General features: G+C 40.4%; 1 protein-coding gene across 9 annotated transcripts in view; it reads left to right on the plus strand.

Moving 5' to 3' along the window:
* The window catches only part of ARHGAP21 (Rho GTPase activating protein 21), a 187,917-nt gene that overhangs the window by 136,941 nt on the left and 36,042 nt on the right, over nt 1-14,934 (plus strand). For 8 of the 9 annotated variants that reach the window (XM_066232789.1, XM_066232796.1, XM_066232798.1 and 5 more), the window contains exons 8-9: nt 4,976-5,005; nt 6,283-8,176. In XM_066232789.1, coding sequence (XP_066088886.1) covers nt 4,976-5,005; nt 6,283-8,176 — 1,924 coding nt within the window. The remainder of the gene's footprint in view (nt 1-4,975; nt 5,006-6,282; nt 8,177-14,934) is intronic. The other variant, XM_066232797.1, reaches the window with a different exon arrangement.

Below are 14,934 nucleotides of genomic sequence, written 5' to 3' on the forward strand. Positions count from 1 at the left end.
GTGTTCCATACTTCTTTCCTCTGTTGCTACCTTTTTTAAGTCAAGTGTTTTTGTGGTGGTTTTTTTAAGGGTGGTTACCATTAAGTAATGAAAAGGGTACCTACCATATTCATTGTAGTACCCTATCTTATAAGTATTTCTGCACTTCATCATCCTTTGCTACTGTTAATCTCCATCCTCTCCCCCCTTTTTTTCCTTTGTTGTCACAGTTTAAGTTTGGTTTTATTGTGTTCTTGGTGGAGCTGTTACATCTCCTTCATACTTGAAGGATAGCTTTGATGGGTATAGTATTCTTGGCTGAAAGTTCCTCTCTTTCAGGGCTTTAAATATTGGGGTCCACTCTCTTCTAGCTTGTAGAGTTTCTGCTGAGAAATCTGATGATAATCTAATTGGCCTTCCTTTATATGTTGTACTCTTCTTTTCCCTGGATGCCTTGAGAATTTTTTCTTTGTCATTGGTTTGTGTCATCTTTATTATGATGTGCCTTGGAGTGGGTTTGTTGGGGTTAAGAAAACTTGGTGTTCTGTTTGCTTCTTGAATTTGAGGCTTTAGTTCCTTCCACAGGCTTGGGAAGTTCTCGTCTATTATTTGTTTGAGTATATTCTCCATTCCATTTTCTTTCTCTTCTCCCTCTGATATACCTATTATTCTTATGTTATTCTTTCTGATGGAGTCAGACAATTCCTGTAGGGCTTTCTCATTTTTTATTATTCTTGAGTCTCTTTCTTCTTCTCTCTGTTGTGCCTCAAGTTGTTTGTCTTCTATTTCACTAATCCTATCTTCAATCTGGGCTGTTCTGTTAGCTAAGCTTGTTACCTCGTTTTTCAGCTCGTGAATTGAGTTTTTCATTTCTGTTTGATTTGTTTTTATAGTTTCAATTTCCTTGGTAATATATTCTTTGTGTTCATTGAGTTGTTTTCTGATCTCCCTATATTGCCTTTCTGTGTTTTCTTGTATATCTCTGAGTATTTTTAAGATTTCTATTTTAAATTCTCTGTCATTTAGCTCCAAGGCTTCCAATATGTTAAGTCTTTTCTCCATAGATTTTTCCACATCTATTTGTGTTACCTCTCTTTCTTTTGTATCCATAATATTCGATTTCCTCTTTCTTATCTGCATCTGAGGGTGGTCTTATTGATAGCACTAATTAGAATTAATAAAGAGTAAAAAGAAAAAAAAAAAAAAGGGTAAAACACCCCACAAAAAAAAAACAGTAATAATTTATTATTTCCCCCTTTTTTCTCTCTTCTCTTTCCCTCCTCTCCCCTCCTCAGGGAAATATCGTGCCTATAATGGAGGGCCTAATTTGGGGTGAAGAGTTCAAGGGGCAAAAAAAGGGAGTAGGGACCTACTAAATGCAAAAAAAAAAAAAAAAAAAAAAGGAAGAAAATCTTAGACAAGCATAAGATGATTTGCTTGTAAGTGATGGTCAACTAAGAGATATAATGAGAGGGATAAGAGGGAATCAGAAAAAAGGACCAAAAAAGAATAATAAAGAAGAAAAAATAAAAATAATAAGTAAAAACCTGTTGTATTAAGTGGAGCGAAGACTAAATACAATGGAGACCTTGGGTCGGGAGGACCCAAAATGCCACAAAAATAAACAAACAAGAGAAAAAAAAAATAAAAACAAAAGCAAAAAAGAGAAATAAAACCAAAAAAAAGCCTTGAGTCCCAAATTAACTAATTTGTTCGTGATTGAGGATTATATGGGAGGAAAGTAAAATGAGAAAAGAAAAAACGAGTAGAAAGGAAAAAATAAGAAAAAGAGAACAACGAAGGAAGAAATAAAATAGGAGGAGAAAAAAACAAAATAAAGCAAGACAAAAAAAAAAACAAAAGAGGAGAGAGTGAGAGTTAAGTGTTTTGGAGTATAACCTTAAAGGAGGGTGAGGATGAAGAAGAAAAATAAAATGCAACACTCATGGGTAGTGTAGTTCAAGAAAGGGGAAGCATAAGATGGGCAGAGAATAGAAGGACCGAGGTGGAGGAAATAAAGGCAAAAAGATAGAAGAAACAAGCAACAACAACAACAACAAAAAAAAACTTAGTGGATCAAGTTGTAAAGTCTGTGGGTTTTTCTTGATTTTGAGAGGTTAACTTCTTCCTTTTTCTTTTCTCTCCCTCTTCCTAGTCGGTGACTCTGTACCCCAGGCTCTGCCCCTGTGTCACTCTTAGGTAGGGATTTGCAGTTGATGGGATTCTATGGCAATGTCATATAATTGGCTTTAGTCTTGCTGGAAGTAAAGGATTGTTGGCGTTTGCCGGGTCCAACGATGAGAGAGTTTGCTTTCCTGGATTCTCTCTCCTAGTCCCCCCTTTCTGAATTAGCAGCCTGGTGATCCAGCTATAAGGCTGCAACTGCTTCTGCCTGGGGAGTAAGAGGCTCAAAGAGCTGGGAAATCCCCACTCTATCCCCACTCAGTGCAAGGCTTTGGGAAAGGCTTTGAGAGTCAGGGCCTCCAGTGTAATCAGGCGGGGGTGGGAGTCAATTGTTGTCAAGGTGACTGTTCAGCGCCTATCATTTAGTTGGACCTCTCAACCCAGGCTTTCCACACTTTGTAGCCTGTTTTTGCAGGGAAGAAGAGGCACTAGTCTCTGCTTACGACTAGTGTAGTATAGACCTTATTATCTGCCAAGTCCTTCTTGTTAGCGTTTATCCCTGAATATGGAGGCTCTATCAATCAGAAGTTGCCCCCGCCCCTTTACGGAGAGGCACTAAAAAATATCACGCCTCTTGTCTTGGATCGCTGAACTGAGAGAGATCTTATCAATTAGAACCGAGGGTGCGCAGATTTTATGGGTTAAGCTAATTTCAGTGATTGGGTCGCAGCTGTGTTTCCGAAGGTATTTTAGGGTGCCTGCGCGCACCCCTCCCCCAACGCTTGATTGTTAGCTTGAATGGCTGGGTGAGGTGCCCCGCCCACGGAGAGAATCTCCCAATCCTCTCCCGATCGCCCCGCCGCTGGCGGCTGGACCGCACCAGGCGCAGGATAATGGAGCCCCCTGGGTGTGTGGGCCAGTAGGGCGCCCTGGGCGCATGGAATGCCCAAGGCACGCGCGCGAATGGATCGCTCCGGGCACCGGTGGCCGGCGACCCCCACTCGCAGTGTGCGGGCCGCTGGGAACGTCAGCAGTGCTCAACCGGACCGGCCGCTCGCGGTGGCGGTTCGCGGGGGCTCGCGGCAGCTCGCGGTGGCGGTTCGCGGGGGTTCGCGGCGGCTCGCGGTCGGCCGCTCGCGGCGGCTTGCGGTTCCCAAGTATATGGGCTGACTCACCGCGGGCGCACTCCCTGGCGGCTTGAATGAGCGTCGCTGCGGTAGCTTCCTCCACACCCTCGTCTCTCAGATTCAAGTGATAACAGTCCTTTTGCTTTCAGTTTGTGTGGAACTCCGGAATGCTCCGAGGATAAATTTTTCTGTTTCTAGTTGATAAATTTGTTGTGATTTAGGGGAGAGCTGTCGGACGCGCTTCTCACGGCGCCATTTCCGTGACGTCACTCCCAGATTCTCGAGAATAAGTTACTTTTAAACAAATAGATAAGCATTTTTTAGTGTTTAGGAACTGAGAGAATATCTGAGAAAATTCAGTAATGCTCTTGAATAAATTACTTTATTAATTGCAACTATATCTGCTTACATTAGACAATAGTGTAAGATATTGTATTTACTCAGTCCACCATTAATTCTTGGTTCATGTGGATGTATTTTAAGGATCCCTTGCCAGAACTTTATCTGTAAATGGGAGCCTATGAATATAAACTATTTCCTAGTTAGGGTTGCTATATAGGAATCTTAGCAATGTCTGAAATATGTGAAATAATATTTTCAAATATTTGATAGTTCTAGTCATGTACTTCTATTATTAAAAGGTAATGTTCTTCCCCAAATTTGAATAAAGGAGATATCTTTAAATTATTAGTTCTAGTATAGCATTTTCTAGCAGAAATTATAATCATGTTAAAACCCCTAGAAAAAGTGGGTTCAATGGCTGAATAAGTTTTTAATTTATCTGTTCATTAATGTAGTAGAAGTCTTGAGAAGTCAAGAAACTTACCAACTAAGCTGTCCCTACATCACTGACCACAGAGAACTCTCCCTCCCCCGACCCCCTTTCAGGTGATACCTAATAAAATTGCACAAACACGTTGTGGGAAATACAATATCATAGAGTTCACTCATCCAACCACAGTTTTCCTTTCATGGAAAGGTATTGGTGTGAAAATAATCATCGTTAATAAGATAGGTTTGCTTATGTCATGCATTAAACATACTATAGCGTGCATGTTTCCTTTTATCTACTTAGCTTTAATTTCTTCCTGCAACCTAGTTTGTTTTAGAATACTCATTATAAAAAGGATTACTCTGGAAGTGATATTTTCTCTATACAGTAGTTATTTTCATAATAAAACAGGGCAAAGGTGCAGTATTGAAAGATCTTAGTTTTTAAGTGAAACCTACTTAATAAGTCATCCTTTTTTCCAAATCATATTGTAAAGGCAGCTGCAGTCAGCTGACTGCTTGTGGTTATGCTCTGATTTACAGGGAAGGAGGAGGTTGTACTATTTTAAATGCATGATAGATCATTCGTTTCGTCATTTGGAAGCAGAAATGGAAGAAGCTCAGGGGAACTGAAAGACATCAGTGTTGCTCTTGTGGAAGGGAAGCTTTGTAGCATATTGGCAGATAGCAGTGCATATTGAAGACAGTATCTGTTAGGAATGCTCCTCACCCAATGTATTTTGCTTTCAAAACTGGTAGACAAATCAAATAAGAACCAGATAAAAGCCTGAGGAAAGATGCTCAGAATAATACTGAAGTTATTCTTTTTGCTTCACTGCCCTTTACCTCTCTTGGTACCTTCCAGAGAAATCACTGTAGATGTATTTTTAGCTTGCTGTTTCCAGCATCAGTATGACAACATGATTCTTTCTATCAGTAAGCAGCTTCTACTATGTTTTTCTATTTTCTGCTAGCTACAGTTTACAAAGGATGTCACAGCTCTGGTAAGAAATGCACAGAAGCCATTTCCTTGTTTGTTAAGTCATGTTTGATAGAGATTTGTAATAAGCCAATGGATTAAAATTGTGGTTTGCTTAGAGAAATCCCTCCTTAGTGTTAATCTTACTAATTTGCAGAATGTGTTTGTTATATATGGGTGTTTTTTTTTTTATTGTTTTTTTTAATTTTTTTAATTTTTGGTATCTTGTACATAAATGGTGTTAGAACATGATATTTATCTGCATCTGTTTTTTAAAATATTTCATCCTTTCTCTTTCCTTAGTCCTTTGCTGTGATGCTATGTTTGTCGCTGCGCTTGAGCTTTGCAAACTAGCTAATGCAAAGACGGGATCAAATGACAGTCTTGAATTCAGCTTGTTTGATTAGGAGAGGATATGTGATATGACACCACACCTATTGTGTCAGCTGCTTAACAGTCCTTAACAGTCCTGAGTTCCATCCCTTAGCTCCATTTTAGGCTCTGTTTAATTTCAGTTTTTCTTAAGTTTTAAAAAATATTGCTAGGTATTTTCAAAAATAGTTGATGAAAAATTATTTGAGCTGCATGCCTGCCTGTTAGTAGTAGAGAAGAAACCTCTCCTCCTAATAAGTAAAAGAGACCAAATAAATTTGTACAATATAATTTTGCATGATCTTAAAAAGTATAGACAGAAAAGTGAGTTACCTTTCTTTTCCTATTTTTATTCCTTTAACATCTGTGCTTATTTTGTTTAACATGGCTATTGAAAGACCTGATTTATCAAAATGGATTGTTATTTTGGATTTAGTAATCATAAATTGACAAGATACCTCATTTATGATAGCATTAGTGCTTAAAATAAAAATGTGATTGGTTAAGATTTTTAATATTTTTGCCTCTATTCTGGCAAAAGCTCTGAATCTTTTACTGAGATTTTTTAAGCAGCCATTTAACCTATCAACTGCTGAAAAATCATAAAACTTTAATGGGGAAAATTTTAGAAGCAATCTGGCTATGTCTAATTGGTAAGGGAAAAATTTTGGTGTGTTTCTGATCCTTTGAGAAAATGGGCAATTGTAATTTTTATTTTTTGTGCAGTCTACAATTTATTTGATTTCTGAGAGACTAGCCCTGTTCTAAATTTGTGGAGCACCCTATGTGTGTCTGCATGCATGCTTTAGTAACTGTCTGTCATTCAGGAATGAGGTAGGGCATAGTAAAATAAAATAGTGCACTGCCAGAATGGGAATTATTGTTCTTCCTGTGAGTTTTTAATGACACTTTTCTCTCATTTCCATGTAGGCATATTCTCAAGACGCCTACCTGAAAGGCAATGAGGCCTACAGTGGCAATGCCCGCAATATCCCCGAGCCGCCCCCGATTCACTACCCCTGGCTGCCGTCAGCCCCCCCAGCCGCTGCACAGCCAAGTGAAGTGTCTCCTCCAGACTCATCACCCAGCCAACAGCAGACCAGTACACCTGTACTGACCCAACCTGGCAGGGCCTACAGAATGGAAATACAAGTGCCTCCATCACCAACAGATGTTGCCAAGTCAAACACCACGGTGTGTGTTTGCAATGAGAGTGTGAGGACTGTCATTGTACCTTCTGAGAAGGTTGTAGACTTGTTAAGTAATAGAAATAACCATACGGTTTCTTCACATAGAATTGAAGAAGTGAGGTATGGCCTAAGTGAGCAGCTCCCATTAAAAACGGTGTCGAGAACCACATCTCCATCATCATCCATTCCTACTGCCCATCTAATTCATCAGGCTCCAGGCTCAAGATCATTGGAACCTTCCGGAATTTTACTCAAATCTGGCAATTATAGTGGCCATTCAGAAGGAATCTCAAGCAATAGGTCTCAAGCTGTGGACTCTCCTTCCGTCTCTGTTAATCATTACTCTTCAAATTCCCATCAGCACATAGACTGGAAAAACTATAAAACTTACAAAGAGTATATTGATAACAGACGATTGCACATGGGTTGTCGGACAATTCAAGAAAGATTAGATAGTTTGAGGGCAGCATCTCAGAGCACAGCAGATTATAACCAGGTAGCACCGAACCGCACGACTGCGCAAGTGCGACGCCGCAGCACCTCTCACGACCGAGCGCCCCAGTCGGTTCAGATTCGACAGCGCAGCGTGTCCCAGGAGAGGCTGGAGAGCTCCGTGTGGGTGAAGTATTGTCCGCGCAGTGCGTCCCAGGGAGCGCTGACAGCCCCGCCCATCGGTTTCAGCAACCACAGAACTCGCTCGTGGGATTATATCGAAGGACAAGGTGAAACCTTAGAAAATGTCACTTCTGAAAGTCAAATGTCAGATTCCAATGGAGAGCGAAACCAGTCTTACAAGTGGACTGGATTCACTGAGCAGGACGATAGACGAGGTATTTATGAGAGGCCTAGGCAGCAAGAACTCCATAAATCTTCTCGAGGCTCCAATTTTACAGTGGCTCCAAGTGTTAATTCTGATAACAGGCGAATGAGTAGCAGGGGAGTGGGATCTGTGTCTCAGTTTACAAAAATTCCACCAGATCTGAAACCACCGCAGTCAAGCAGAAATTGTCAAACGACCTGTGAAATGTCACTGCCTCAAGGTATTTTGCAAGACAGGTCACCTCTTGCGAAAATCAGAAGTAATTCTCTCAAAGCACCTTCGATGCATGTCACAAAACCATCCTTTAGCCAGAATTCATTTGTTTCTATCAAAGACCAAAGACCAGTAAATCACTTGCATCAAAACAGTCTGCTGAGTCAGCAGATGCGGTTAAGAACAGAAAGTGCCCCTGATCGCCAAGCGGAGAATGGGAAATCCCCCTGTCTGTCTGGAGCTTCTGTTAAGCCCACCTCTCCAACAAGTGAGAACTTTGGCACTTCAGAAGGGGAATTACTTGTCACTCAAAGGAATCAAGATTTAGATGTACAAGTGGCAGAAATTCAGCAATCAGATACTTTTGATAATAGGGAAACAGTCATCCTGAGAGAAAAACCTCCATCTGGTCGCCAAACACCGCAGCCTTTACGGCATCAGTCCTACATCTTGGCAGTGAATGACCACGAGACCGGGTCAGACACGACCTGCTGGCTGCCTAATGACGCCCGCCGCGAAGTCCACATAAAGAGGATCGAGGAAAGGAAGGCCTCAAGCACCAGCCCTCCAGGTGACTCCTTGGCTTCCATCCCATTCATAGGTGAGCTCATTTATAGTCACTGGCTGTGTGTCCAATATTTAACACATCTTCTTAGCAAAGCGTTATTTCTAGTTTGACAGGCACAGAAATATTACAATGATTTTAAAACAAGTGTTCTGAATTTCCCAAGTTGTGCTTTTACCCTCCTTTCCTTTTTAAGACTTTTTACATTTAGTCATTTTTAATTTTTGTTTAAATGTTAAAGAAACAATTTCCACTTTCTGGGGCCAAGGAACTCAGCAAATTGAATTGTACCTAGTTGATAATTTATCTGAATCAAAAGCCACACAGAACATTTTTTGATAATTCATAATCTTTCATATAAACAGTGCTTTTTATTCTCTAAAGCTTGTTTGTAAATTTAACTTAAGTTGAAAGAAAAGACCTCTTCATTGTCAAATTACTGTCTTAAAATAATTCCTGGCATAGATTTTGAAAAATTAGCTAAATGACAAGCCTGTGCCCCAATGTAGAACACCAGTTACGTGTATTGAGTGTGTAGTCAGCTCCCACACCTCCCAGGTATGTTCTCCAGGAAGCAGCCACTGTTGTGTTTCAGAAATGTAAATCAGATCATGTCACTCCTCCAACCAGAACCCTCTATTTACTTCCTTTGTTACCTAGAATAGAATCTCAAATTCTACGGTGGCCTGCAAGGCATTCTACTATCTGCTCTGCACATCAGCCCTCCTTGGACCCTGTGTCCTGTCTTGTGTGTGTGTGCACCCCGTCTTAGCCACTCCAGCCCTGTGGTCCTGCTTCAGGGCCCTGGCACAGCCAGTTTCTAGGGATACTCGCAGACTCCCCTCTCTCACTACTTGGGTCTCCACTGAAGTATTACCTTATCAAAGCAGCCTTTCTTGGCCAGCCTGTCTAAAACAGGTACCCCCTTACTAGAGGGCCTGGCAATTCTCTATCCTCTTAAACCACTTACCTTCACATCACCTGTTTCCACTTGACATGTTTGGTATTTTTTGTTTATTACGTGTTTCATTGGTGAACTAAAACATAAGCTACATGAGAGCCAGGATTTTAGCTCCTTCTTTCAGTCATCTGTCCTTAACCCTTTGAGTAGTGGATTTTTTTCATGCTTGCTGACCCCGGGAATGAGTTTCTTTTCAAAAAATGAAATTAGTTCCAGTTACAGTTTTATTAACTTAAAACCATGTTGGTTTGATAACCAATTTATGGAAACAAGAAGAACATACATTTACCTTTTTTAAACATCGCCTTACCATTTTTTAAATAAACATTTTTGTACAATCGTACTCTGGATTGTCAGGAGGCACAAGGACGTACATGAACATTCATACTACTCAAAGGGTTAAATGAGTTCCCTAAAGTCACACAAAAAGCGGTAGAGGCAAGGGTTGGAGGCTTTCCTGATTCCACCATGTCACAGAGTTATCGTTTACATAAAACGCATTGTGAAGAGCGGCCCCTGGAGTTGGGTGGCTCACACTGTTACTTTATTACCCCATAGGTTCATGAGAGCTCTCCACAATTTGACAATGTAACATGCTTCTCTTTGAGTGATTGTTCAGTTTTTCTTTCCTAGAGAAAGTTTTTAAAGCTGTTGAACTGTTAGACTGTCAGGTGATACAATCAGAATCCACTTTTAAAATGTTCTACATAACTTATTTTTATATGATATATTCAAATTCTCTCCTCACTAAAATAAAAAAAATAATATCAGATTATACATATTTTAAATTATATGTATATTTTTTTAAGACTTTATTTATTTTAGAGAGGGGGAGAGAGATGGGGGGGAGGAGCTGGAAGCATCAACTCCCATATGTGCCTTGACAGGCAAGCCCAGGGTTTCAAACCAGCAACATCAGCATTCCAGGTTGATGCTTTATCTGCTGAGCCACCACAGGTCAGGCTAAGATTACTAGCAGGGGTCATCAAACTTTTTATAAAAACCGCCCACTTTTGCAATGCTGGTCAACCTGGTCCCTACTGCCCACTAGTGGGCGTTCCAGCTTTCATGGTGTGCCAATGGCGGCGCCGTTTGGTCGCTCTACCACCGCCCACCATGAAAGCTGAAACGCACACTAGTGGGCGGTAGGGACCAGGTTGACCAGCACTGCAAAAGTGGGCGGTTTTTATAAAAATTTTGATGACCCCTGTATTAGAGTAATAAAAATGTGCTAGTTATAGCAGTCAATATTTCTTTCTACTTACTACTCAGTATAGGAATAAATAAAAAAGTCACTTATGTTATGAAAGAGAGAACTTTGGCTAAAATATAAAATAAAACTGTATATAGTACCATATACATACAGATTTAAAGAAATGATTAAAATAAATCAGTCTATTCATTAAAAATAAAAATGTTCACTGATTAGATCTGATCTGATTGTATACTAGGTACTCATTAGAGAGTCTCCTTCATAATTCTTGTGAATATTTTTTGTTTAATGAATCATGAGTTTTAAAAGTCACCCAGCAGCAAAATGTTTACATAGGCCATTTATTTTTTATGTGCCTCTTAGACCCTTAATATATAGCATTTGATTACTGTGGTATATCAGTTTTATGGTACCAGTGGAGTAGAGCAGAATGAAGAACTGAAATAGGAACAGAATTCATTTCACTCTGTTTATATATGTGAATGTTGTCCATGGATATAAACATTTTAAAAAATTTCTAGGCCCTGAGGTTGGATGACACCAATGCATCCTGGGTTTTTATAGCATTTTCATGGCTTTTATATAATTGAATGCTGTTTGAGATAAAGGTGTGAGAAATAATTTAGTGTTAGTATTTATGTAATTTTTAGAATATAGTATCAAAATGTTTTTCTTTTGCATAATATACTTGCCTTTTTATTGTGAAAAATCTTTTAATTCTTTGATTAACTAAAAATCTTTTACTGTAAACCTTGAAGTAAAAAAAAATTAGAGGCCCTGGCCGGTTGGCTCAGTGGTAGAGCGTCGGCCTGGTGTGCAGGAGTCCTGGGTTCGATTCCCGGCCAAGGCACACAGGAGAAGCGCCCATCTGCTTCTCCACCCCTCCCCCTCTCCTTCCTCTCTGTCTCTCTCTTCCCCTCCCGCAGCCAAGGCTCCATTGGAGCAAAGTTGGCCCGGGTGCTGGGGATGGCTCTGTGGCCTCTGCCTCAGGCGCTAGAATGGCTCTGGTCGCAACAGAGCGACGCCCCAGATGGGCAGAGCATTGCCCCCTGGTGGGCATGCCGGGTGGATCCCGGTCGGGCGCATGCGGGAGTCTGTCTGACTGCCTCCCCGTTTCCAGCTTCGGAAAAATGAAAAAAAAAATTAGAGATGGGAGTAGGTTTATAATAATAATATATAATATAGTAATTAATAGATAAATAACACAAGAGTAAACTGTTTCATGTACTCAACTATAAACCAACTTTTGCCCACCCTATGTGTTAGTTTGCTCTAGTAGTGCCACTGTTAAGTGTATAAATAACCAGTCAATAAAAGAACTTTCAGCATTTTATTAAAGTTCCAAAATTAAGTATTGAAATCCTTTTATTATTGAGCTTAAAGTTTTTGGGGGTTTTGTTTGTTTGTTTGTTTGTTTTTTTGTATTTTTTCTGAAGCTGGAAATGGGGAGAGATAGTCAGACTCCCGCATGCGCCCCACCGGGATCCACCCGGCACGCCCACCAGGGGCGAAGCTCTGCCCACCAGGGGGCGACGCTCTGCCCCTCCGGGGCGTCGCTCTGCCGCGACCAGAGCCACTCTAGCGCCTGGGGCAGAGGCCAAGGAGCCATCCCCAGCGCCCGAGCCATCCCCAGCGCCCGGGCCATCTTTGCTCCAATGGAGCCTTGGCTGCGGGAGGGGAAGAGAGAGACAGAGAGGGGGGGGGGGGGATGGAGAAGCAAATGGGCGCTTCTCCTATGTGCCCTGGCCGGGAATCAAACCTGGTTCCCCCGCACGCCAGGCCGACGCTCTACCACTGAGCCAGCCGGCCAGGGCCCTATTGAGCTTAAAGTTTTATCTGACCTTTAGATGTTTCTCTTTTCAATATTTTTATTTAAGAAAAATACATTTTTGCCTGGCCAGGTAGTGGCGCAGTAGATAGAGCATTGGACTGGGATGCAGAGGACCCAGGTACGAATCCCTGAGGTCGCTGGCTTGAGTGCAGGCGCATCTGGCTTGAGTGTGGGATCACAGACATGACCTCATGGTCACTGGCTTGAGCCAGGGGTCACTTGCTCTGCTGTAGCGCCCCCACCCCCAGCAAAGCACATAACAAGAAAGCAATCAATGAACAACTAAGGTGCCGAAATGAAGAATTGATGCTTTTCATCTCTCTCTCTTCCTGTCTGTCTGTCCCTAGTTGTCCCTCTCTCTGTCTCCCTCTCTGTCTCTGTTACAAAAAACAAACAAACAAAACATTTTAGTGGGATAGATGCCTGCATTGGAAACACTGCAGGCTCTCAAAGTGTCTTCCAAGAACACTCATTCCATTTGGTTAAAGGAGAAAAAATGACCAGTGATCAAATAAATTGTGAAATGTTAGGTTTAAATAGTTATACAAATTTTCTTTGTCTTTATCATAAGACTGTCACAATCATTCATGTGTTCTTATATATTGTGAATTTTCCAGGTAGGATATAATATAATTTTCCTCAGAATTATTTGACCATGAATCCTTTTATTTAGAGTGTCTCACTATAGTGTATCATAAAACACAGTTTTGGATATGTTGGTCTATATTCTACACTATTTTATGGAATACTTAAAAGGAAAAAAGAATGAGAAAGAAATCAATGAACAACTAAGGTGTCACAATGAAAAACTGATGATTGATGCTTCTCATCTCTCTCCGTTCCTGTCTCTCTGTCCCTATCTATTCCTCTCTCTGTCTCTGTAAAAAAAATAAAAAAAATAAAATAAAAAAAGGAAAAAAGAAACTAAGTTTTGCTTTTGTATCATCAATCTCCAGAGTATCATATTCTGTGATTTTAATAATCATCTTTGTTATTTCAAACATCATACACTAATGCAAAATATAAGATAGTGGAGCTAATAATTTTACTTACTTGTCTATGATGAGCTAATGATATATCTACAGAAAAAGTTTTCCATCACTTTTACACATTCAACATTAATTTTTTTCTATGTTATAAAGATTTAGAAAATGAAAGTAAACATTTATATTTGTTTTTAAATTAAGAATATCAGTCACATTATTTTGTTGCCCTCTCCCTCCACATTCATATACTTTTGAAAGCTTCATAATAAGTTCTGAAAATAAATTTCAACTTCTTTTGCAAGTAAGCACAAAACACAAAATGAATAATGAGTTCATCAGTAATTTAACAATTAGTAGCAAGTATTAAGATGTATTCTGCAATCTTACTTTGTACATTAATTTATAGTATTCTTAACTATTAATGTGAAGAAAATATAGCTGTATTACTTATATCCAGAATTCATCTCAAATTTACCCCCTCCCCCCTTCTAGGCATATTTCTAGTACTCTTTGTTTTTCGTGATCCAAAGTTGGCCAGTGTGTGTGCTTGTGTTAACCTAACTAAAATTGAACTAGATTGGTGCAGGCTTCTTGCATTGCCATTTTAAACCAATTTAGAAGTTTTAAAGCTTATAAGTGACAGTTTCTATTCAGGTGAGCTTAGCTATCTGAAATTTACCCAAAAGACATGGACATGGGTGACTATCACCTTATATCCAGCTTCTCCACTTGGGAGTGCTAGTCTTTAATGCCAACGGTGATATTGCAGGAGGATGCAGTGAACACCCCAGACCTTTGAGTTTTTTGCAAAACAAATCTATAAAGAGAAAAACTGTATTCCATCGTCTTACAATCTTTGTTATATAGATCTGCTTTCCCCAAAACTGTGGCTCCATTGGTTCTTTTTTTTGGTTTTTTTTTTCATTTTAGAGAAGAGAGGGAGAGACAGAGAGAAAGAGAGAGAGACAGAGAGAGAGAAGGGGGGAGGAGCTGGAAGCATCAACTCCCATATGTGCCTTGACCAGGCAAGCCCAGGGTTTCGAACCAGCGACCTCAGCATTTCCAGGTCGACGCTTTATCCACTGCGCCACCGGGCCTCCATTGGTTCTTTTTTTATCTTTATTTCTTTTTACATTAAATAATTTTTAATTTTTCAATTATAGTTGACATACAATATTATGTTAGTTTCAGGTATACAACCCAGTGATTAGACGTATTACCTACTAGGTTATCACCCCAATGAATCTTGTACCCATCTGGGTGGTGATATGAGGTAATTAAAAAAAAAATTGTAGCATTTTTTTTTGACAGAGACAGAGGGAGAGACATACAGGAAGGGAGAGAAAATGAGAAACATCACTTCTTCATTGCAGCACCTTAGTTGTTCATCGATTGCTTTCTCATATGTGCCTTCACCAGGGAGCTACAGCAGAGTGAGTGACCCCTTGCTCAAGCCAGTGACCTTGGGCTCAAGCCAGTAACCTTGAGCTTTAAGCCAGCAACCTTTGGGCTCAAACCAGCTACCATGGGGTCATGTCTACCCCACACTCAAGCCAGCGACCTTGGGGTTTCAAACCTGGGTCCTCCGCATCCCAATCTGACACTCTATCCACAGCGCCACTGCTTGGTCTAGCACTTCTGTAGTACTTTATAACCTACTAAATATTTCATGTACCAGTCCTTATGATAACCTGGTAAGAAATTTAGGTCAGGAATAAATAACCCACTTTATGGATAGGGAAAGTTAAGTATATTCCTAAGATCTCTCAGCAGGTAACAGACAGGCTTGATGGCCTGCTGGTT

This window comes from Saccopteryx bilineata, chromosome 5 (assembly GCF_036850765.1).
Source record: "Saccopteryx bilineata isolate mSacBil1 chromosome 5, mSacBil1_pri_phased_curated, whole genome shotgun sequence".
Lineage (NCBI taxonomy): Eukaryota > Metazoa > Chordata > Mammalia > Chiroptera > Emballonuridae > Saccopteryx > Saccopteryx bilineata.